Source organism: Micropterus salmoides, unplaced genomic scaffold, assembly GCF_014851395.1.
Source record: "Micropterus salmoides isolate LMB-PRFRI ecotype aquatic unplaced genomic scaffold, ASM1485139v1 Ms_hic_scaffold_7, whole genome shotgun sequence".
Lineage (NCBI taxonomy): Eukaryota > Metazoa > Chordata > Actinopteri > Centrarchiformes > Centrarchidae > Micropterus > Micropterus salmoides.
In genome coordinates this window covers 6461109-6487328 of record NW_024044459.1, presented here as the reverse complement: position 1 = coordinate 6487328, position 26220 = coordinate 6461109, and the positions used below count along the sequence as shown (strand labels likewise).

Sequence of the window (26220 nt, the reverse complement as noted above, 5' to 3'; positions counted from 1 at the left end):
CACATTAAAGTGTTGCTGCTTCCCCACAAATCAAAAGTGTTTTTATATTTTCAAGAGATCTGTTGTTTTACTCTTATTCTACACTGGAAATACGACGCCCTATATCACACCCGCCGTAAAATATCCAAGCCCACAGATCAGAGTGTTCTTTGCCTTTGTCACAAACAGATATATGTTTTAAAGTCCCACTGTAGGGCTCTCTGTTTCATCCGAGACATAAAGTGGCCACGGTGGCCTGAGGAGAGTGTTAAACACATCCTCAATTAAAGCAAAGTAAGTTTGCATCTCCTCGTGATTTTTCCTGCAGTCCCTGTAATTGGGTCTCGGTGGATTTAGTGGGAGAGTTCCAGCTCTTCTTCTAGAGTGAAGGGCCCCCGCCTGGAGTGGGGCCGAGGGGACGGCCAAAGGGAAAAAGCTGCTGGTCGCCAGACCCTGGATGCTAGCAGCTGGCAGGAAGGAGCAAGAGTCAGCTGCAGCCAAACAGGCGGACAGGTGGAATCAGGGAGCTCAACCAGGCTTCAGTCCTTACAGAGAAGCACTGTTACTCTGTTAGCATACACGGAGCAGTAGGTTGCCAGTGGTGGAAAGTAACTAAGTACATTTAGTCAAGGAATGCACTGAAGTACAGTTTTGAGGGACTTGAACTTTACTTGAGTATTTCTATTTTATGGCACTTTACTTCTACTTACACTATATAAAAAATATAATATGTTTATAAAAATGCAACAGATTGGCAAAGATTAAAATAGTGGTTGTCAACCAACCATTTACAAAATAGGCAGTGTTTAGTTGTCACAGATGTCTACGAGGTGCAAAATGATCCATTCATGCACAACGGAAGCAAAGATTCCAAAAGTCCCAACACTTTATATGAACTTGTGAAGCAGAACTTAGTTTTCTGCCCCATTAATCATCTCTTCATCATCTTATCTTTATTTTGTGACCCCTAGGTTGAAACCCAGTAGACTGACTGTAAATAAAACTGTTAAAACTAGCTCCACCGTATAGGTGCTACTCAAGTGCTACTCAGACATTCATGCATCAGTAGTGACAATAGTGTAATGTATAATGTAATATATAATAATATATCACTTGCAGTGGCATTTCTTCTGCATAACAAGTATTTTTACTTTAATCATACTTTAATTAGTGCATTTTACTGCTAATACTTTTAATGGAGTATTTTGAAATGCATGCATTTGAAATTATACTTTTACTAAAGTAAAGGATCTGAGTACTTCTCTCACCACTGTGGGTTATCGTAACAGGATCATCATTCCTTTTATGTCACTGAAAATGAATCTAAAAGGTAATCAGTGGACTTTCTGAAGTCTGATAATATAAATTCATGTAAATCCATTACAAAGCAGCAGATGTAGATAACAGTAGCAGACAAGTTAGAAAAGGATTTGGGACTTTGGGACAACTAAGATGTAAATTGTGCAGAAGTGCTCCTGAATATGTTAATATTGTATCAGTGTATGGTTTATGTTAAATTCACATCACAGTTAATAGTTAACTCTTTTGAGATAAGTGGTGTAAGAGGTGATAAATGTAGATAAATGGAATGTAGGCAATCTAAAATATCTGAAAAAGCAATATTTGCTTCATGGTTTTCTTCCAAACAGCAAACCTCAGAGGCCTCCTTTGGTCGTGTGTGTGTGTGTGTGTGCGTGTGTGTGTTTGTCGGCGAGACATGTGAAGGACAGCCGAAGGTGCGGTGAGATCCAGTGATGGGCTTGTTTTATTACATCTCATATTGAGACCAATCTCTGTCCATTCACCTGAAGGACAGCCAGCTATTCCCTAACTAAATTAGTTAGCCGCTGTGGTGTGAGAGGGCCTCCACAGGCACGCAGAACCACACATACACACACGCACACACACATCACAGAGGCCGGTACGGTACAGGCAGTCACGCAATCGTGTGTATTTTTTTCTCCCCCTCCTCACTCATGCCAGGACACACACTTGCATGCATAATCACACGTCCTATCCCTCACTTTCCCTCTCTCTCTCACACACACACACACACGCTCTCCTGTTGAAGGCAGTGGATGTGGGGTAATTGCAGTCATTGTGGCAGGTTGCGTGTTTGTGCCCCTGTCAACGAGGCTGCAGACCTCCTCCCTGTGGGACCATGTGACACAGATCTCAGCACTTTAACATACCTGGCTATACTTCACCATGCGCATGTGTGCATGTGTGCTTGTGTGTGAGTGTGCGTGTGCACCTTCACAGTGCATCTGCCCATAATGTAGTAATGCATTGAGTTTTAGCGCGGAACGCAGTGTGGCGGGGAGGGTGAACGTTCTCTTCATGCTCTCTCTTCCCTAATGAAATGTCTTTTGTACAGTCTGTTATTTTTTTTTTTGTTCACTCACGGCGGATGTTCTAATGAGGCAGAGCCTGAAATAGCAGTGGGGCTAGCACTGCAGAACTATGACATCCCATGTGAGAACTTGCCCAAATCACAGTGGCTGCAGCCGTGCGTCAGGTTTCTTTATTTATAACCCGTACGGAATTGTCCTACACTCTGAGCATATGGAGGGTTATGTAACGCTGAGCATCCAATAGATAACCACTAAAGTCAGGTCCTATATATAAAGCTTGCTGAAGAGTTGTTTCTGAGGCTGCTTAGGATTGATTTAGCGCTCCTGAATGTCTTCTTCACAGTGATGTAACAAAAAGAAGAAGTTATTGTGAAGCATAGCAAATATGTCTACAGCTTTCCTGTCAATTCCCTTAAAGGGCCAGTTCATGCACATGACAAAACGACATACTTCTCAATTACCTCTAGTGGTATCCATGCCAATAGTTTTGGTTGTGTAACATTGAGAACCACTGCACAACCACTGAATTTTTAAATATTATTATACTTGTTCAATACTGTACCACAAAGAAAATTTCATTCACCTTACATTTTATTGGGAAGGAAGCAGAAATCTCAAAACCTGGACAAAATAAAACCAAAACTGCATCCCTGCAGACCAAGAAATATATCAACACCTTTGAATTTTTTATTTAACACCTTTTTGGTGAACTGACCTTTTAAGAAATATTAACCAATACATTTTTAAATGCTTGCTAATTTTACCAAGAGTTGCTAGGATATGCGTTTGAAAACAACATCAGCTCTTGCTGCCTCATGTGATTAGCCCTCATTCACTGAAATTGAAATGCCACCTCGCGCCTGTCACATTGTGTATGAGTGATCGGGCAGGAAAGCTGGTCATTACAATCATGACATCAAATGCCTGGCAGCAGAGGTCAATCAGTGTACATTAACCAAACAGAGCTCATTTGTTTTACAGCTTTTAGAGGCGTGCTGGCACCAGCGAACATGGGCTTTAGGCTGGCATCCAGCGGGCATGAAGGGCCTCCCAGCAGAGCGGGAGCAAGATGGGTCTTGGCCAGTCCTCTAACAGAGGAATATGAAGGAGGCAGAGAGTGGGGTGTTAATGTTTCCTCCGCCCCCAATGTTCAACCACTCAGCTGATTTATGCAGCTCAAATGAACTCCTTTATACTGGGCGTTCATAAATACCTAAAGGGTTTTAAAATGATAGTCAGGTCAGTGGAAATTTTTTTGGGGAAAATCCTTACTCCCCTGTCCGGTCTCTTCTTCTCCTCTCTTTTTGGCCGCTCCACTTTTTAATCTTTAGGTGTTGACATGCTATATCATCACACTGATGCATTAGTGTGTGAGTTGGTGTACAGGCAAAAGCATACACACACATTCTAAAGATCACTCTTAACCTTCACCTGGTCCTAATTATAGCAGATGAAGGCACATTTCAGTGGCACTCTGGTGATCTGTCATCGACAGGCCCTCTGCAGTCTGGCTGGGAGTGATATCTCTCTGTAAAATATGTATGACATCAAAAAGCCTTAAAGGTTATTACAAATTAATAATGAGTAGTGGGCAGAGAGCAGTAAAAAATAGCCTTCCCTTGGTGTCGTGTTTAAATGTTTAATTTAACATTCTCCAGTATAAATGTGGACTGCCTCCCAGCAATATGTGCAGGGCCCCTGAGGCCCCCGAGGCCTCACCAGACTGTCAGTAGTACATACAAAACCAGACCACCAGGCTCACATGTATTAAGATCGACATTCAGATTGGACTGATTCATGCAGACGTGAATGATCATCCGTCTGGAGCCGTCGACTGTTATCTTGAAAAGGCGCCGCGCTTCTATGTGTGCGTCTCTAACAGCATACGGAATTATAAAAACACTAAAGGAAGCCGTTTTACTCGCATCAAGCGGAAATTCTCTGTAGACTCCGAGACATAGAAAAGCTCTTTCTGAGTGTTTCTCTGAAGCAAGTCGAATCATTGGCCCTGAACCCCCCTCACAGTAATGTCTGAAGACACTGTACAAAATTGCCTTATTTATGCCTGTAATGTAAGCTGTCTGTTCTGGTGTCGCTCATTCTCTGTGGAGCCGACGACGGTGGCAGGCGAGTCTGGAGTGAATTTGCCGGGCGACTACCTGGGAAACATCAACAGTCATTAATTATGTAAAACTCTTCTCACAGTGGGAGCAGGGAGAGCAGCATACAACTGCAGCGCCCGCTCCTATTAGACTCAATGTACTCTACAATGAGCCCCCACTGCCTGGGGGCGTGGAGGGATTATCAGCCTACCGCCACGACCCCCCATAGAAAGACACACACGCTGTAGAGTACACACACACTTGCACACACTTAATGTGACATTCTATTAAGTTCTGCACCAATGTATGCTTGTGTTTAGCTGAGGAGGAGAATAACAGGAATCTCTGCGCTGTCTCTCCTCCCTAGTCACCCCATCATTCACTTCTCTCCTGCGCAGGTCCTGTTAGGTCTTTTTTATCTCTCCCCAGCAATTGTCTGCTTTCCAGCTTTCTCACTACAATGACTGAAATTGGCAAATCTAACAGGACAAATGATATGCCATGTTTGTCAGAAACGCCGGGCATCAGGGCTCTTTCATTCCGCGCTGGTCTCCGCTACTTGGAACCAAATTACCCACAGAGCTGTTCTATGTAGGGCCTACCTGAGTTCTTCCTCTGAGCGTTGCAATTGACAACAGGCAAATTTATCAAGCAAATAATGGACCTAATTTCTGCACCATGTGTTTCCAATCCATCTTCTGTTTGCAACAGACGCAGGATTGTTTGGCAGACTTCAAGTCGTCTCCGCAGTCGTTCCGTTCCTCCGTCAGCTGCGCTCTCCTAGCCGTGGTTCACGGCTCGTTCATCAGTGCTGCTCTTTTTAGGGAATGCGGCTTTGGCATGATGTTCCTCCATGCTGAAACAAAGGCAGCGCTGACACCTGTAATTAATTAGGCTATTATGCATTCCGCAATGATAATTGCCTCACTGGAAAGTCACCAGCCTTCTAAGAGGGAGCGAGAGGAGAGGTGGATGGAGAACACTATCCATCATAGTGGAGCGCTCTCTCCCTCTCTCTCTGCCTCTCTCTCCCGGCGTGTCATGCTGTCTCACCTTGACTAGTGTAGGCAGGGCTAGAGAAACACTGTCAACATGTGTCTGAGGGCGAGATATGCAGCTGTGCCTCCCCCTTGCCAGGGCTGCTCCACCAGCGGCCTGCCAGGGTCCATCCACTCCAGGGCTTTGGCTCACATTGGCACAGTTACCCATGACACCCCATCTGTTGTAGCTTTGTTCACTAGGGCAGTACAGTGCCGGGATAATGGGGGCACTTTATTTTTATAATTAGCCCTTACCTACACTTCTCCTCTCTTCTCTCCTCTTAACAGTTCTCGCAGCTCTGAAATCTAGTCCAGGTGCACTCATTACTACTTTTCACAACCCTCCCTTTCAGCACATCAACCGGTGCCTTCATCTTAGCCTCAGCACGCCCCCGCTCCCTCCCATCCTGCCATGATAGATACGTTTTTCAGCAGACACACTCTCCTGAAGGTTTAGGTCATTCGCTGCATCAAACATTTGAAAGCGCGAGCTCAAAGAAAATGACAACTCTTGTCTTTTGAACTACAAAGACGTTCAGAAAAGATTTGTTTTCTTCCCTCCGTTTGTCTCCCGCCGTCTCTTGACTTTGACTTTGCAGTGACTTTGAGATGTTGGCGCAGAGGTTGGTGCTTTGAGTTTTGTCGAGAGGGCGGGTAACACAGCACTCCTGCTGCCTGTTGATGGCGAGGGGGACCTAGAAGGAAACCTGCTGCGTGGTGGAGACAGCACACCCTTTGATCCGGGTTTAATGTCGTACCATGTTCTGTCTGTCATGCTGCTCTGTGTACCATGTCCGTCGGGATTACGTCAGCTTCACCTTGATCTATAGAGATCTGTTCTCCTCTCAGCCTGGGTCATTATCAGCACTTTCCACTGAGGCATTGACCCAAGGTCTCGCTCATTTTGTCTTGTCTCATATTCAAGTGAAATAACTTGCATCATAAAGCATGATGTACTTTTTTAGCCATTCTAGCGTTACGGCTCTGGGGATAGCAGTGCCAGTCCGCCGGTCAGTCTGTACACCACTTTAGTCCAGACTGAAATATCTCTGCAACCATTTGATGGGTTGCCATGAAGTCCTGTACAGACATTGATGGTCAGAGGAGGACTCTTGATGACTTTCATCTAGTGCCATTATTAGGTCAAAATTACAGTTTGTCCAATGTTTTGGTTTTTGACCAAAAACCTGCAAAACTAATTCCTATCAGCCTTGTCTTGAGTGCTAATATGCTAATGCTGTGCTAAACTAAGACGGTGAACATGGTCAGCAGCATGTTAGCATTGTCATTGTGAGCATATTATCATGCTGACATTAGCATTTAGCTCAAAGCGCCACTGTGCTTAAATACAGCATCACAATGTAGCTAGCGTGGCAGTAGAATTATCTTTTTTATTGACTGCAGTAATAGCTGTACAAACATAATATGAAAGTCCTTCCTACCTTCTGTGTGGCTTAATAGGCTCTTAAAACCTACACTGAACATATTCTGCTCTACACTCTACAAGGCCCCCCTCTACTTCCATTCAAATGCAGGTGAGCTTCTCCCATAAGGCTTCCATGAGTCGAGTTGTATTCTCACTGTGAATTTGTCACTGCATCGTTGCAACATGTATTCACATCAGAGCGGATAAGTGGTACAAAAGAATACTGGTCAGCTTTGGCCATTTATTTGGCTGAGACGGCAGCTCTACAGGGGCAGAGTGGCGGTGGCATCAGTCTGTAGTGAGCGCGATGCGTTGACTGACAGGCACCGCTGATTGGAATTGACGTGGCGACGAGATGTGTGTCAGTGCTCTGACTGCTCATCTCGCCGGGCATCCAGAGAAGGCCACAGCCACGGCCATGCTGCTACCACCGCTTTGAGATGGGTGTCACCATGATTAAATCTGCCCTCAAACACAGTCTGTGTGTAGTGTGCATCTAGGTATGTGTGGGTTTGCATGCTCCAAGTGTGTGTGTGTGTGTGTGCACAGGCGCACGCGTGGGTGTGCCTGTGTGGATGTACGCGGGTCTCTCACCGCCCAGACAGTATTGCAATAGTGTGTGTGTTTACCCTTCTCCTGCACCCACTCATCAGTCACTCCCCACCAACTCATCTCTCTCCTCCTGCCTCTCCTCTGAACCCACAAAACAAACGGCAGCAGTGACAGCTGCAAAAGTGCTGGGTGGCACCGCTAAAATATGATCTTTTCCTTTGCTTCTGAAGGGAAAATTGTGGTTTTGCATTTACTTTTTTGAGCATACAGATCACATACAAATGGAACTGTAAGCACATAACTGTAGGTTTGCAGGTTTGTTCTTGGATTGTTTGTACAATGTTGAAACACCCAAATTTTGTTGTCCTCCAACGAGTGAGGCAGACATTCCTGTGGCCTGTCAGCCGTCAAGATGCATCTCTTAATTTTCTTCAAAATCACATTCAAAGTCAGATAACATTTTGATTTATTTTTATCTTTATTTAAGGGACAATACTGAGCGATATATGGAATCATTTTGCTGATTAACAAACATTTCAGCTAGTCCAGTGGATTCCAGAGAATTGAAACATTGATTTGTACAGAAAGTAAAGGGACATTCTGAAAGTTTAATAATTAGGGGTGGTGGTGCAGTGGATAAAACTCATGCCTTTGGTGTGAGAGTCCCACTCTGACACATCCACCAAATGTGTCCCCGAACGAGACACTTAACCTATAGTTGCTCCAGAGGCACGCGACCTCTGACACATATCGCAGTTGTTAGTCGCTTTGCATAAAAGCGTAAACTAAATGAATTAATGTAATGTAATTCACTTTTGCATTAGCAAACCTATTAAAGAAATAGAATTTATTGCAATATTATAAACCCATATTTTTATGAATCTGCATTAAAGTTGAAACAATTAGTTGAATAATCAATTAATCGATTGATGGAAAATAAATGTCACAATAATAATTAATAATCAGTTAATTGTTTAAGTCATGTATCAAGCTATATGCTAATGCAATGCTAAACATTTGCTTGTTCTAGCTTCTGAACAGTGAGTTCAGTGTTTTATGTAAATGTAAATTAAATATTTATAGGGAAACAGAGACTGGCCTTTTTTCTTTCTTTTTTTTTTTTTTTTTACTATTTTCTGACGTTTTACACACTCATTGATTAACTTAATTGAAAAAATATAGATAGATAGATATAGATAGAATTATTGACAATGAAAATAATTGTTAGTTGCAACTCTACCTGTAGACTTCTTCCGTACTTGAAGACCCCTGTGAGTTGATATGATACTTTATTCTTGCAGTTTTACAAAATAATTGTATTAGGAAGAGAAAAAAAATCGGTTAAAATATTATTAGTTGCTAGTAAAAAAAGCTTTTGCGAGGAACTGGGGAAAAGTGGATTCTAACTACACAGGACAGATGGTTAGTAATTCTTTATACTTGACAAATATTTCTGCAAGAAGATAAGCTGTAAGAAAAATAGGCAGAACTGGACATTATACAAGGCTCAAAATGGCGACGTTGGAAGTGGAAGGACAATTGAGGTCAGCTGTTGGAAATGTTTTTAAAGCAAATGAATAAAAAAATAAACCCTCCCAGCTTTAGATTTCAGTGCAACTTAACATAACATAGAGTGCTGACCATATTTATTATTATTTATTTTCTCCACACTTATATTAACAATAAGGATGGAACAAATCCAGTGGTTTCTTCTGGAAGGTGTTGTGACAAGTGGTGTTGCGGTGGTGGTGGGCTTCCCACTGTTTCGTTCTAATAAGCATGGAGCGGGACCGGGGTTGTTGTGACATCCTGTCAGCCTGTGGGCTGGACTGGTGCTCAGTGAGCAGCACAGTAGGATGGACTCCCTATGATTGTGCACTGACCTTTGCATCATGGGGAAGATGACAGGTAATTTGGAGGCCTCAGGGACTGTGGAACCACACCATTTGCTGTCCCCAAACAACCAGCAGCACCAACCATATTCACCTTGAGATGGGAGCAGTGTATCCATGAACACTGCATGTACACACACACACAGACACACACACAAAACAACAACAGAGAATTAAGCCACATGTTGTGTACACCCAGGCACAGATGCATATGCAGACATGCTCCAAGCATTCACACACTTATTTACATACACACACACAGTGCAAGATCTGCCTTGACACACGGCCAACACCCCCATCATCGTCACACACTCTAATCACCTGCATCATCACAACCCATCCTCAAACAACCAAATCACAGGGGGTGGCAAACTGGTAAGGCAGAGGGGGAAACGATGATTTAGAGTGATAATTGCATAATCACCAGTTGTGATAATTGTAATTGATGACTGCATAATTGCTAATTGCGCTCTTTATGCGAACCTCTCTTTTCTGTTGTCTCTCTGTCTCTCTCTGTATGTCGCTCAGTAGCCCTTCACTCTTCCTTTACTTCATTCTAGATTTGTTCTCTCCCCCTTCATTTATTTCTCTTTCCTCAACACATGTTAGCTTGTTCTCTCTCTCTCTCTCTCTCTCACTCATTCACACTCATACACACACACACAGGCACACACACACACACACACACACACACACACTCACTAGCGGGTACTGTAAGTATTCTCAAAGGCTTATCAGTAAGTATTTCCCAGCAGCCTTGTCCCAGAGGCTGTGTTCTGCCCACTGTTGCTGCGTGAAGAGTTATGGAGGAGCGCTAACAGGTTTCCTTTGTCTCTCTCTTGCTACTCTGCCCCAGGCTTTACTCCTGCTTGTAAAATCAACCTGTGGCCAAGCCCATTCCCTCGGTAGCCATATCCTTTATCACAAAACGGGTGAAAACAAAGAATGCGCTGTGAGCCGAAGCCAGGGCCAGAGCCATATCTCGCATCCAAAAAGAGGAGAAGAGATTTGCCAGTTATAGTCCTTCCTCAAGCCTTATCTGCTCATTTCTGTTAGTATAGTAGAGACTTCTGGCTCTGAAATCCAATGTGTTTGGCTGGAGGTGGATTAGCATGGAGATGAAGATGACTCTCTGATCAGCCCATATTATGCGCGACACCTCAAAGTGCGTTGATGATAGCAAGGGTGGGCTGTGGGGGGGTATATACGCATAGCGGGCGCTAACGTGAGAAGGCATCAGGCAGGCGTGTGATTGATGTCTCTGCTAGCGTCTGTAGGCAGGTTAATGGTGTGATTGTGGAGGTAATCTCCGTGTTCTCTCGTTAAAGGATGATGGAGGGCCAGCAGACCCCGCGTGTACCTGGAAGAAGGAGCCCTAGCTTTTGCCTTCACAGGATCTCAGGCTTTTTATGTATGCAGATGGAAGCCTCAATTGATGTATATGCTTTAGAGGAAGACAAGGCCAGCCAGATGACTGTCAGTGAAAAGTTTGATAGTAGTAACCATGTAGTTGATTGTAGTGGCCATGTAGTTAAGGTGTGAGCTCAGGTTGAAAATAGTTTGTCTGGATGTCAAACAGTGCTGTAGGAGCGTTGCTCATCGTCACGTTGAAGAGCCGAGGTTTGTTATTGGCTAGTGATGACACTGATGAAAATGCTCCTGTCTATAGTAAAAATGAAGCAAACATAAAAACAAGCTGTCAGTGGGTGTAAAGCAAACCTTAGCTGAACCAACACTAGTTGTTGATGTACTCATAATCCACATATAAAGATGGAAACTGAGCCATCCAGCTTCACACATTTATACTGCTTGTGAAGGAACATGCCAACATTAATGTCATCTCCTGGAAGGAAAGGAGAGGAAAGGTGGCGGAGTGTGTGTGTGTGGGGGAGGGGGGGGGGGGGGGGCAGATGGAGGCTGGTCGGTGGGTGGGGGTGGGGTGGGGTTAAATTGGGGTATAGCTGAGTGAAACAACAGCACAGTGTAGCTGGGAGCTGGCTGAGAGCTGCAGACTATTGCATCTGTATTGATTGGGCTCCAGCCTTTTCCATTTTCCATGAACTCCTCTGAGCTGCTTCAAGTGGGAGTGATGGGGGGGGATTTGCTTGATCTTTATGATATTTCTTTAAACATGATGCTGTCGTTATGCCTCCCCAGGGATGACGCCAGCCATTTCCAGTAAATCAAAGGCTCTCCGTCCCTCGCTGTTCTCCACACACCTTATTTATAACCCCACTAAACAGTCCCAACACACCACCACCGCCGCCGCGGCAACCACCACCATTCTCATAAGTGTTTTCAGCCTTTGCGAAATTAATGTTTTGTGTAGTCATAGCGATGAGGAGCAGCCTGGCGCAGCTATACCGCGCAGTTGACACTCCATTGTGGAGTCCATTGAGCCAAACCGACAGAGGCTGTGATCAACAGTGACAGAAATGACATAAACAATAGATGTCAATAATTTGAATTCAGTCTGCTCTTGGAGTGGGGGGTCATTTGGATGAGCCTGATCTGATTTACTGTTGCAGAGCAGAGGACGTCGAAAGGCGGCTACAGCGCGTCCTCTGACTTACAAACAGGCCCGAGGTCTTAGCGGGAGCTGGGAGCAGGGTAACCCACATACCCACTAGTGCAGGTGCCCTCTCCATGGGGCCAGGTGGTGGCTAATTCGCTTTCTTTGTCCCTCCTAATGAATTGTTAATTGGTTTGCATCACCCGCCGAGCCGTGGATAGCAGGTGCCGAGTGCTGCTGGTGATGGAGGCCGCTGTCACTGGCGAGCCTTCGCACGCACGCCGGCACCTACATTTAACAGGCCAAATGTCACCTCGCAACATGCAGCAGAATGGTAGTTACACAGGGAGGACATCGCCATAGTTTACGGCTTATTTCTCTAGTTGTTGGAGCTTATGTAGAAACACTGCTTCATAAATGGTGAATGTGAGCACAAGCTATGAACTGCACAGTTTTTCTCTGTTATACATACTGAAGATACTGTACAAGACATGCAGGAATGTTTGTCTCATTTATTGGAATTGCTGTGAGGTTGACCTTTGCTCTCATTACTATTGATTCATTGTTAGCTACTTAAGATTTTAAGCGTTTTCTGCTAAAAGCATCATTTTAATGCGTGAAATTTAAATGCGCTGTGCATTGTGAGTTAGACATATGCCAGGATTATATCAGTCGATGTTTTCCTTAATGGCGTCTTCTCCCCTGCAGGTGGTTGCTCTGAACAAGCGCAGTAAGGAGGCCGAGTCTGCCTTCCTGGGAATCTACAAACAGCTTATCGAGGCCCCAGGTGAGTCTCCCACTAAGACCAGAGGTGTGCATCTTCACAAACAACAACAACCGCAGCAGTATAAACACCGCACTCACACATATTACTTCTACAATTATCTCTTCCCCCTTCAAAGATCACTCCTCGGGGATAAATTACCCATCAAACCTCTACCACTACCACTATGGACCGGCCCTATAAGTGTACACACACTACAACATATCATGTATATATGAAGCAGCACAAACAAACCAAAAAATAATTTTCTTGCCATAGATAGATATGGCACAACAGCACATGGATATAAGATACACAAAACCCTGTACCCTGTGGCTCTTATCTATTTTTCAAAGTCTGTGCTCTCAGAGTGGTTTCCAAAACTCTGCGTGAGGCCACTTCAAAACCCAGCACTGGTCCTTGAGTGTAGCCTGGTGGAGGAGTGAACACATCCTTGAGGAGCTCTGCTGTTGATTGTGGAGGGCCAATTAAAATCCCAACTGAAGTCTGGCTTAGTGTGGAACGCAGGCCTGATGAGGCCAATGGGGGAAAAGGGAGAGAGGGGCAAAGACAGTAAGTTAGAGGAGAGGAAAGACATACTATGTGTTTATTCAGTTGTTATTTCAATGCCAGGGCACATGTACTTTATTGCTCTTTGTTGCAGGAGACGCCAGCAAAACGCAGCCCAATCTCAGTCTAGATCAGAGAAACACTTGTGGCAGGAGTAGAGAATGCTGTTTACAGATTCAATGAATACAAGATAAAAGTCTGCGTCAGAGAAATAGCGACGGCAGCAACTGACTTTTAAAGGTCTCCATTTTTCCTTGAAGTCCCCTGCTTGATATTGCGCCACCACCACCACACACACACACACACGCGCGCACACACACACACACACACACACACACACACACACACACGCATACTCACACACACTTTGAATGGAGTTATTTCCTTGATAAGAAATACCATTCTTTGAAGATGTATTCAGTTTGATTTTCTGACCTATACCTTTTATATCAAGGCCTTAATTCAAGCCCAGGAGCGTCTTGTGGGATGTATTTTGTCACAAACCTCTCTCAAGTAGAAAATAGAGTCAACTAAGAGTTGTTATGTTCAAGAACAAAGAAATTAAAAGAAAGGCCACTGTCACCCAACATCAACTCTTACGTGTAAGAAAAAAACTACAGTAACTTTTGCTATCAAGGGACCTAATATTTTACTCTTTATATAGACAATGTATTATATTGAGTACACAGTAGTATGTGTCAGGTTATATCAGGTGACGTAACAAAGCCAGCCTCCTACCTCCATTTGACCTTAGCTTTAAACGTGAAGCCAGTTGTTTTCTTTCTCAGCAAAGGTCAGAGAGTACCGAGAAGCAGTCATACATTACCTTTTGTTACTCAGCCTAGCTGCGTAAAAGGTACCTTCCAACAACTTCAAACCTTCCACATCCACTTCTGTATTTAACGTGTTTAGAAATACAAAATGAGACGTTGTGGTTAAACAGGCTGCCACCTTCCTCTTCTTCTTCTTTTGAAGTATTTACTGAGCAAGCGTAGCCCTGATGATGCTCCAGATTCTGGAGCCCAGAACGTCCGTCACAGTTAAGTGCTACAAACTTTCCATCTCTGAACAAAACCAGATGATTCCTGAATACAGGATTAAAGTTTGCTAACACAAACTTGGCAGCTAAGGCTAGCAAGCTACACCATCTCATACCAGACAATTATGTCAAGGATGGTGTACCAATCGGGCAAATCGTGCAACTGCCCCAGGATCCCTTAACCTGGGAGGCCCTAAGGGACCTAATCTAATGGGCATGTCTTATAGAGAGGCCCTGTGTCAAAATGTGCCTAAATTATTTTTATTATTTGGTGCTCACATTGCATATTAATAAGTAGGAGTAGGAGTTTGTCTCTGGGTCCCATAACACATTCCCAAGCTGCTATATATAGTCTTCTGTGTGCTCTGGACTTAATGGGGAAGCATAAAAGCAACAGGTTACATTCAGGCTGTAGTGGCCCAAGAGCAAATCTTTGCCCCAGGGCCTTCTAACAGGTTAATCTGGCCATGCAGTTTCTCTTCTAACCGTACACACAACAGCCCACCCCCACCCCCAAAATGTCAAAGACATTTCTGTGGCCCGAGAAATGGCTCGATGCAGCATCTGGGACACCTTGCTCTGTCTCAACAAAGCATGTGCGTTTATTTTTTTTTCCTTCTCTCGCCTAGTTTTCACACTCCTGTGACACATTCTGTGATTTTGACCCAAAGCAGCACAGAGCACTTTTCTGGATACAACTGTAAACATGGCAAGCAAAAGCGGAATGATGATTGAAGGAAGGAATGTGAGAGAAGATGAACTGGCCCCTACCTTCCCAATCAGCAATGTACATCATGCAAGTTATGAAGGACGGCGAGCTATGATTGGTCAGGGTCCAACTTGTAATCTTTCCTGTCTTTCAGCCAAGTAACAGCAATTTATGACTCATTGACTGCCTGATCTGACACAGCAACCATCTGATCGCGACATTAGGTGCCTTCATTGCCAGATATCCGCCCACTTCTCTGGCTGCAGGCACACAGAAGCCAGACCATTGAGAGTATTTCTGTCGGGCCCTGCCATCTGTGAGGCGGGCCTACAGTATCCTGTGCCTGTTTGTCACTGTAAGTCTTGCTGCTGGTGTCCAAGGTCACAATCTACCCCCCTTCCTCCTGCCCACCCCTCGCTAGAATGGATGACTCCAGGTACACCGGAGGACAGTCATTTGGCTGTGGCCCCACTTCATTTCTCTCTGCCCCTCAAACACAACAGTGAGCTTCCCCACCATTCCCCCAACAAATGCTACAGCTCATGTATTTTTAATCTTTTGACAGATGCAATTATTCTTTACACGCCGTGCTCGTTAATCTTAATGCAGTTATTACTATTCATTGCAGGACGTTTTCCCCTCCTATTATTTCATTTGAAAGTGCCTCGCTCTCAGTGTGTGTGTGCGTGCTCACTTGTGTGCCGACACACTGAGGCCTTCAGTCCAATCAGAACAGGCCGACGGCAGACTTAATGAATGCAAGAGGCGAACAAGGAACGGAGGGGGAGGGGCACACGCAGCAGCAGCTCAATATGTGACCTGTTGTATCAGGCTATCATTAACATCTGGTCACATATCAGTTATCCACTTTGCCGGGCCCACTATTGAATACAAATAACAGATCCGTTACATTGGTGAGATTGCAGCGTGATAATGTTCTCCTTTGTTAATGCAAGGTAATGCTCCTGTTCAATGGCAACTCGAATGCAACAGTAAACTCCGAACAGAAATAACTTCTTGATGGAAGTGATTGAAGTGATTTTTTCCTCTCTCCTCTTGCCTTTTATGGGGCCCCTAAGCCGAGATGTCAATCCACTGGAGTGTTTCATTAGCGTTCTATATTTTGATTTGCCTGTGACATCTCCCCATGCTGTGCACTGTAACTCCTACCCAGTCTGGGGCTTGAAAGAGGCCTGTTAACAGTGTTTCCCTAACAATGTTTATATCACCTCCGCACGGTTTTGATCAGTGCAGATAAACACGTCCTGATCACTGAACGCTGAAAAACAGTGGCAGCTTCTGCCGAATTAATCGGTTTCCCGAGATGCACCAAACTTCCTCTCTCTTTTTCTTCCCCTCCTCCTCGCCGTCTCATTCTGCTCTTCTCTCCTGGAGTGTGTGTATGTGTGTGTGTGCGCGCGAGTGGCGTTTGAACGTCGGCGTTTGTTGCCACCTCTGTGAGATCAGCGAGGCCCTGTCGCCAGGGGCGTAGCCCTGAGACTGACGCTCCAGGTGTTTGCTCTTCCTTGCCTCCTCTCAGTACACACTCATCCCTCAGGATCCACCCCGCTCCCTCTCTCCTTTAGAACACAGCTCCTTTTATCTGAGCGGGGAGCTCACTGAGAGTTTCTGAAGATTCTGATCTGAATACACCCCTCTAAGTGTGTGTGTGCGCCAGGCCTACGGCATGTCTGAGGTGTGTGTGCATCTGTATGCACGTTTGTGTGCGTTAGTGGAAATGTTATGGCAACAGTGCTTGCTAGTGGTGACCACAGGTACTGCGGAGCACAGCACAAGCAGCTTTTTTGGCACTTGTCACATGTCTTCTTGTGCTGTGAGATGGTTGTAAGTGCCTTACATATTCACATTAGATGTTTCCCTCGGCAATGAGATTATCAGAACAGAACGTACTGACCTTAGTAATTCAGAGTCATTCAAATGCATAAAGAATAGTTGTCCTTCTTCAACCCTTCATATACATAAGCAAGCACCAGTGAGAGAGGCCTGCAAGGCACAGCACGCTGGCTTTATTGTAATTTTGCAGCAGAGTAGGATGAGAGGGAAGAAGGAGTGGCGCGCGCGTTTGTTTGTGGCGGTCTGTCGGAAAATAACGACGTATAAAAGCTGATGGAAAATGAAAGCTCTCTGGGCGGGACGAGATTATGCACAAGTGATTAATAAGAGCAGTAATAAACAAAGGCCCAGGAGATGTTTGAGGTGCTTAATAATGCATTATGTTCATAAAAGAGCTGGGCCTCTCCAACTGATCCCTGTGGAGTAGGAGACCCCAGAGGGACCAGGAGAGAGTGTGCTCTTAAAAGAAAGCAACTGTGTGTGTGTGTGTGTGTAGGAATGTGTGTGTGTGTGTCTGAGAGAAGATAAGATGTAACCATGGGATTCAAAAATGTAAAGACAATAGACTGGTGTATTTGATGAGGTTAATTCATTGTGATTTGTCTTACATGTCCCATAAATAAGACTGTAAGGTAGGTTGTTTTATTTTTTGTATAATTTCAAGTGAAGTTTGGTTTGGATGTCATTGGCACTTTTTCACTGCAGCGTCTCATGTTAATTTTAAATGCTATCTAGCTCTGGCTCCTCTCTTTGTTCCAAGCTTTAAAATGTGTTGGTATTGATGTCATTCCTTCTTCGTCCTTCAGTCTGTCAAACAAAGACATGGAACAGCAATGAAAAAGAACAGGTTAAGAAGTTTCTCTCTCAGCTTTGTTTTGTTCACACACAAAAGCCGCCGCCGCCGCCTCCCACAATTGTTTTTCTTCTTCATTCCACCTATCTTTTTATTTTAGTATTTTCTCACTCCTGCCACATCAAGGTAAAGCGAGACTTCGGTTTTGCTATCTGAATATCAAATGCTCGTTGGTTTAAAATGCACCACAAACACAAAAAAAGTCGTGTTTATGAATTTATTGCAAGCGGTTAGTGTTTGTTCTAATCGAAACTAATCCTTGACAGGTAGAAGAAAAGAGGCAGCGATTTATCCTACATACCTTATATCACTTTACATTGTCTGTGAAGGTGAAAGGAAAGACTAAGTGTTCTCTCAACCTAGATTTGGGTTCTTGACAACAATATTACAGCAGTGTTACTGTTTGTTGCAGCAGCGGCAGAGCGTGTTTATGGACCTTGAAGTCCACTCAGAGGAAAAAAAACAAGACTGTTTTGAATGAAAAGAAAAAACCTTGGAGCACAGCCTTGTAAATTAATTTGTTCGTGTTGTATGATGGGAACACAGCTGGCCTCATTAACATGCGCACAACAAATAATTATAGCATTTTTTTTTCTCTCTTCAGCCAGCCAATGCTTGGCTAATGGGCTTGCTGGGTTAATTATGTCAGAGCGTAATTACACAGGGCCCAGGGAGACATAATGGTGCACCCTGCTGCGCCCACACCGCCTAATGATGGTGTATCGCTGACAGGGCCAAGACGGACCGCCCCGACACACCTGCTTGTCTTGGCGCACACCACCCTGGTACACCCCCACCCACCTAGACACACATCCTAAACCTGTGCACCGTCCTCCCCCGGTGCCACCTGCAGTTTGCTGAGCTGTCCAGCTTCTGACAGCCTTTGGCTCCCGCTACCCTGGACTGAAGGCTCACCCAGATACAGTAACTGCCTCCTACTTCTTTGAGATAGCACGATAGTGCAATAGCACAGAAACAGCAACACAGTGACCACAAGAAGGCAGCTACAGGGTGGCAGCCTCATTATCGCTCAGCCAAAGGGATGATGAAACTCAATATCAGTGCAGCTGAGAATGTGCAAAACAATTAAAAGTCATACTAACATTTGTTGGCTATTAGCAAGGTAGGGTTTATCACAACTTATTTTTGTAGTTTTGGCCATCTCTTGGACTGGTACTAATAACACTTTCATTTCTAACTTTGAGAACACACAGCAAGGTGCCGACCAGTGTGTGCTTCAGTGTCCATCAGAATAAAAACGCCTCCAGTACACCATGCTTTATTCACCAAACACTTTCACTACTTTGCCTTCATCCAGTTCCTTTATATACAGTCCATAACCTTGATCACATGTCTTATAGATCACCACAGATACTAAGTATACTGCTGCATCTCACCTTTTTTAATATTTAATATAATTTTTAAAAATTACAAAGCACAATATTGACTCCCACTAGATCCAGAAAATTAAAAGGGAAATGTAAATGACCATAAATACAAAACCTACAATCTGTCAGCGCGTAAAAAGGTTAAATCTCAATTTTTCAATAAAAGCAGCCAACGCTCTCCTTCAGCATCATTTATCAAACTCATTTTTCAAAACACAGACTAGTCAAATCTCCTTTATTTACAATTGGATTACCCTAACTCATTTCTAAGTCAGTCTGCAGATTCCCATGACACATCCTTACTATTTTTCTCTTTCGTATACATGGTTGTTTATTAGTCTCCTCTAATTTTCTGTTGATTTCTGAAGTCTGGGTACAAAAAGAGGTCAGATGGAGCAAGAAACACCAGCAGTCAGACGGTTTGGTTAGCCAAACATATTTAGAAGAGAAAACAAAGGTGAACAGCACAGAACTACAGTTCACACAGTTAATATAAGTTGTAGACATGCATCACATTTATCAAACTTCTGGTTAAATTTTGTCCTACTGTACTTACTGTAGTTGTGAGTAAATATATACAAAGAAATTGTTGTAAATCTTTATAAACTGTTTTGGCTTATTTGCAACCTGTCTGATTGTCTTACTGCTTTCTCACCCCATTGGACCTCGTTGTAGCGATGTCATCATGTTCCCAGATCTCAGCAATTACTTTAGTGAGTACAATGTTATTATAACTGACAGAAGTGATGGTCAAAACAAAAAAAGTTGTAATAGACCAGAATTATGCTTTAATAGCAGACAGCTTCTCATTGTGAGTGAATGGATGTGTTCGTGTTTTCACAGTGACGTTACTGAACCTCTTCTCAGTGGCTGTGATGCCTCTAGAGCTGGACCTGTGTTCACCAGAGAAGATAATGTATTAAATCTCCTGTGATTTATTAGTTTAAATGAGCTGCTGTTGCCCGATCAGTTATCATGACCTCAGAGCGGACATCCAATCATCTACAATTAAGATAAGAGATGCCCGATTCACCTGATGTACATTATGCCTGGTCAGCTGTGTTATATTTCTTGATTAACAGGAAGGTGAGTGGTCGGGTTATTGTTGAATTCCTGGATTTACCATCAGAGCTGCTCTAAAAAGAAGATCCACTGCTTCTTATTAGCAACATCAATTAGTAGCTCTATTTTCCAAAGTTATCAGCAGTCTTTCCGGACTCTCCTTCAGTAACTGTAGATCCCGGGCCCTTAGAGAGAATCCCCGCTGCTCTACTTTGACTGGGGTTAATTTTGTATACAGACTTAAGTTATATCCCTTCACTTTAAATTTGACTTTACTTTACTCCCCTGCCACTGATTGATAATCCCGGCTTGTCCATGTGTGAGAGATCCCTTACTATAATCTCTGTCCTTTGATCATTAAAAGTTGAAAGGATATATGGGAAAGAGGCTGATAAAGTGATTTCTGTGACAGTGGGTCGATGGAATAGCAGTGCTTTAAGTCATCCTGTTTGTCTTAGAAGAGCTGTGCTCTTAATAGTGATGTCCCTTGTGACTGATGCAATATCTCCACAGTTGGTGTAACAATGAATGCAGACAATGTTTGACTGTAAACGGTCCTGGGAAAAATAGCTCAATCAATTAAATGGCCCAAAATGTTTGTCTGATGAAAATGCAAATATGGCGAGCTGCAATGTATGGCCAGGATTTCAACAAATTGCACGTTGCAGAAGTTTTGGCTCTCTGATGAGCATTTGTTTTCGTGGCCTGTTGGCTGAGAGTTTGCATTCTCTCTGTGGCATCTGGCAAAGTTTAAACGTCTGTGGCTCCAACTTCTTATGAAAAGTCACTTCAGTCAGTGCCCATACTGAAGAAGGGATCCAATTGGGTTCCACACAGAAGTCTTAAGATGAGTGGATGAAAGCTGTGGGAGAAAAGTTTGTGCAGCAAAGCAGCGATTTTCCTCCTCTTTTAGAGTTTTGAAGGGCTGCGGTGTGTGTGTGTGTGTGTGTGTGTGTCAGTGCGTGTGTGTGTTCACGGCTCTACATCTTGCCTCCCCCCTTGTCAAGGAGCTCCCCTGAGCTTCCCTCTCTGTGCTTTGGCACTAGAAGTCACCTCCTTTGGTGTTCGGCAGGCAGGTACACAACAGGAGCAGCTCTCTCTCTCTGAGCTGTTGAACTTTTCGGGAGGGGAAGAAAGGGAAGGGGAAGATTAAAAACAGCCCTGTGATGTGGAGTGCCGAGCTGCCTCCTGAGAATTCCTGGCATAATAATTTAAATGATCAAATGATACAGAGGAGACTTGTTAGCTGAGAAACAGCCTCCTAGTTGGCCCCATGGGCCCGGTGCTGCCGCGCATGCATTGCAAAACAGCTCCTCTGTTGTGCTAAAGAATCTCGCTTTTTTTATTTTTTACCCCCTTTTCAGGAGCAGACTTTTTCTACACTTTGCCTAGGTGTATACTTGGGACATATTCATGGCAGTCTTTTTGTCTTTTTTGCCATTCATCAGCGTGTGAGAAGACTCATTAGACTTGATTTCTGTACATGTGAAGGGTCGGAACAGCACTTGTGTCATTAGGTCCAGCCTGTGAAATTTTCAAAGGCGCCTGAATCGGAAGAGTCTAAGAGTCACTCTTTGGAAAGAAGTCTCAGTGGAATAGTCTGCCTCTGTTGAAACTGCGATGCAGAAAACTCTGTAATGTGCTTTACAGGCAGCGCACACAGTAAAACAGCTATTTTGCTTTTTTTGAAAAGTAGGAGTGTATGGATATCATGTGAATGCTAGGAGTTCTCTCTACAGAGATTTGTTTGTGTGTCTGTTTCCACAGATCCAGCTCCTGTGTTGGAGGCCTCGCACACCCTGGAGGAAAGGCTGCAGCATCTTCAGAGTTTGGCTCCCGACAGCGAGGCCCTAGTACGAGAGATCAGCGGGCACTGGAAGAAACACCTGGAGTGCCTTGAAAAGACAGGTCAGGCCAAAATCACCTAAATCAGGGAGCAGTCCCACTTGAATGCTAATTTTCTTTTTTTATGCAGTGGCTAAAATGGCAGCTAATGTTCAGGTCTGAAAGTTCTGGGAAGTACATTTAAATGTACCAGGTCACACTTTGAATTATATGAAATATGGCCACCTTAAGATGACTACTTCAAAAGGAAATAAATTATCATATTTACCTGTTAATATCAGATCACTCCGCTGATGTTGGAGAACTCCTTTTCCTTTCACACAGAGCCCTCAGAGGGTGCCCCAGAAGCCTCAGGGGCAACAGTGACAGAGGACGCCCCAGAATCTAGCTCTCCAGTCTCTCTGATGACCCCCAACAGCACACCCGCTCCCGGGGCCCCGGGCTCCCCACAGCAGAATTACCAGGACCGAGCTGAAGGCCAAGGGTGAGAACCAGTGACACACTCTCTGCCTCTGACTGACAATCAGACACAAAAGATTTACTTTAGGTTTATATTTCCTGTATTGATGAAGGAACTGTCTTACCCTCTGCTACCAAATTCCTACAGTACAGACCACTGCTTACATTTACATTAGTGATTACTTTATGGATAATAAAAAGGGGGCATGTATTTTAGGATTGTCAAGGATAACCCTTTAATGTTCCAAACCTTTTCCCCATGCAGAGATTTCTCAATCCATTTGAAAGGTCATTGAGGTAACAATATTCAACTTTTAATGATATAAGAATAGTTTAGAGATTTGTCTTCTGTCTGTGACCCTGGACATTAAAGCCTAAATGTCCCCATTTAGCTTGTCCTGGGCACATTTTAATTTGTAGTGAGACATCTGCAACAACAGCTAATAATGAAAGGTTTTTAAAAAAGAAACCAAGGCTGAATGTGCACCAAATGAGGCTCCAAGACACACCTTAAAAATACAGTGAATATTCTACATTTGAGTTTTATCCATATGAATGTGTGGTCAGGGTGTAGTGAAGTAACTGACAGAAGTTTTTCTCCCAGGGAGGAGGAGGAGAGCACCGATGTTAGTTTGGCTGACAGACTCTCAGAGGCCGAGGAGAAGATCAAGGTTCTGCATTCATGTAAGTGGTTTAAACACTGGCACGTATTTTAGCTGTTAAATTTTATTTCAACCTTTTAAAGAGCCAATACGTTTGTAATTGCTGCATGGTGCCCCCTGCTGAAAGACACATAAGCTGCTGCTGCTTTGTTGACATAACTAAAAGTTAAAACAAACACATTTTTTTATTAAATTTGTTTTTCAGCATGTGTAACAGTTAAATGTCATATTACAAGGAATTCTTCGACTGTTAACGGTGTTCATACATCAATTATGTTTGAACTACAACTGACCTGTATTTTAAATATGGAAAAGAAATATTAATGTATCCCAAAACTGTATTGGCAAAAAAAAAGAAGAGTAATGTAGCTTTAAGTTCAAAGTTCGTGCACTTTTTAAGTTAATATCTCACTTCCCCTGTCTGCCTCTCACCAGCTTTGAACACTGCACAGACAGAGCTGCTGGACCTGCGGTGTAAATACAACCAAGAGATGACAAACAAGTAAGAGTCTGCCTCTGATTTTACATTTTGTGTTTACTTTACCACATATTTCTGACAAACTTTTATATCCCTTCCCCCTCCCTCAAGTTGTGGTAGGTTACACTTGCCTCCTCTGTGGCCTTCCTCACTGGTGCTCATTGTAGCAATTGAAGTGCTGAAGCTGCTCTTCTTTATTTTGCCTAAATAAACTCATGTCCAGCGTAGAGCTGAGGAATGCCATTGTGAAGGCGGAGAGTGAGAGTGACTCAGCCACTAATGCAGGTCGATGAGAGAGGTCTGTGTTTGCCTTCACTGGCAGCTGGGCCTTGACAGCCCTCAAGAAGAATTGCTCCATTTAAAGATTGCTTCAGAAAACACTCTACCTTGTCCTGGTCTTTGAGCGCAATGTATCCACCAAACGCCTGAAATGAATCTGAGCTTGTATGAAGGATGTCGATAGACATTCAAAGTAAACACTCCTTTGTTTGGGTTGTGCTCCAGAGCACAGTCAGCCGCTGCTAATGGATTTTCTCCCAGGCTTAATCCATGGCACAATTGAGCTGATGTTTCTAGACCCACTGCCATCCATTTTGTTGGATTGGGCACATTTTCAGTTTGGCCTTACCTTTCGTGTGCAGCTGCGGTCTGAAAGACCATCTCTGTTATGTGATTTGTCATTTAGTATGTGTTTGTGTTGTCCTGGTCACATTCCTCGGGGCTGACAGTAGCATCACTGACCCCAGAGCTCTAGCTGCAGTTATCCCTCCCTGACCCTGAGCCTCTGTACACCGGGCCAGCCTCTATTACTCTCACTGACTGTTTCCTCAATGTTGATAAGAAAGACTATTTGTCTGCTTCGGCTTGAGTAGCTGAGCAGGTAATCAATACAAAACATTTTCCGTACTGCACAAGTTCATTAAACGCGGAGCTGACACCTGTTAGTGTTTGCTGTCAGCAGGGCGCCATCTATCCTGGCCTTATTGATAGGACCGGGGCATGGCCAAGACCCTCTGAAACCAGGGCTGAACCACACCGATGATCATTAATGCCAAGAATAGGTTTGGTTTGAGACAGTCTCAGTATCTGGCTGATTCCACTCAGTCTCATTTTAGAAATATTGGAGTATTGTCTTTTTTTTGAGTACTCATGACACAGTGATTCTGTTGGATCACTAATATTTTATTTATTTAAATTGTGCAGCCTGGTGTGAGATAAAGGGAGCAGTAAAGTGCAAACATGAAAGAGAATGAAGGTTCAGCTGAATGCAGTTTGTTTAATGTAAAAATAAGTCTAATATGTTCTTTGAACAAATATTTCTTTTGGTAAAAAGGACTACTGTGTCCCGAAACTTGAGAAACCTATGTGCATATTTAAATCAATCACAGCATCCTCGTTAGTTCATCCCAATCTACCTTTTGAAAACCAGGTCCCATGTGTGCAAAATGAAACTGTAGAACTTCAAACAAACCTCATGAATAATCCTGCTGAGCTTCAGTTTAAATTAGACTACTCTGATTGTTGGATGTATGGAGACAAGCTGGAGTTCAATCTCAAAAGAGTTCTAGGATTACGAATCATACATACTCATTCGCCACAGCTTCTGGACAGGGCCGTAGCTATGAATGAGGACACAGAGGTCATACAGCCAATAACGTCTACCTTCATGAAGGTTATTATGTTTTGTTCAAACTAAGAGCTGCTGATTCAACTGGTTTGTGGTGCTGTTGAATTGTACTGTGTTATACTGAGAGATTTGTCTACTATTTAGCCTACCCACATTACTATAAATGTTGCAGACAAAATGTCTGAAACACGTGTACATGCCTGAGATTATGGCTTGTCTAGCTAAGAGTAGTGTAAGAGGATCTGTTTAATGAATAATATCCTTGATTTGCAAAACTTGTTTGCAAAATATGATGATGATTGTCACGCTGAAACAAGAACGTTTCATCCTCAGACTTAATGTGTTGTTTTTGGGTTAGTTATTGTTAACAGAGGCACTGAAACAAAAACTGTACAGTGCAGTACAACTGCAACTACTTCTTAAAAATAAATTTAGAGCATTTCACTTAATGTGTGCATACATCCTTACCTTACCTGCACATTATGCTAGCTCCTGTAGAGCTATATAAAATTAGTAGTTTGTTACCATTAAAACATTTACAAAAGTACAAAAGAGTATGGTACCTTTTTATATTTGGTTTTGCTCTGAAAAATAAAAACATGACATTTACTTCTAGAACATTGACGTCTGTAACTGTCATGTGTCAGCTTTTTACAGGATTATACGGTACATTTAAGAAAAAATGTTAACAACAACAGTAAGGAGTTGCTCTTTATTGTAGAGTGAGCGTATCTCCTCATTAATCCTGCTGTTCTCTGTCTGTGTGTGTGTGTTCCAGGGCAGAGGAGGTCGACGCCATCATGGCGAATCTTGAGAAAGCAAACCAGGTGAGTACAGTCTTCCTCTGCGCTTCTCTGATTGAGATGCTCCTTCGTTAAGGTAATCATTCCTGTAATCAAGCCTTGGCTTTAATTAGACACCCTCTGTCCTGCGCCCTCCTCCCCCTCCTTCCACTTCCTCCTCCCCTCCCCTGAGTGTGTGATTAGCAAGTGTAAACCTGAGCTCCCGTCGGTGGGCGCGCTGTGGCAGCACGGCTCCACTCAGCAGAGAACAG

The 26220-nt window shown here is 43.6% G+C and overlaps 1 protein-coding gene across 3 annotated transcripts in view; it reads left to right on the top strand.

Annotated features, from left to right (window-relative positions):
- The window catches only part of cux2b (cut-like homeobox 2b), an 84804-nt gene that overhangs the window by 45501 nt on the left and 13083 nt on the right, over positions 1 to 26220 (top strand). For all 3 annotated transcript variants that reach the window (XM_038703468.1, XM_038703470.1, XM_038703469.1), the window contains exons 4-9: positions 12566 to 12644; positions 21863 to 22003; positions 22265 to 22424; positions 23004 to 23083; positions 23497 to 23563; positions 25945 to 25993. In XM_038703468.1, the coding sequence (XP_038559396.1) occupies positions 12566 to 12644; positions 21863 to 22003; positions 22265 to 22424; positions 23004 to 23083; positions 23497 to 23563; positions 25945 to 25993 (576 nt within the window). The remainder of the gene's footprint in view (positions 1 to 12565; positions 12645 to 21862; positions 22004 to 22264; positions 22425 to 23003; positions 23084 to 23496; positions 23564 to 25944; positions 25994 to 26220) is intronic.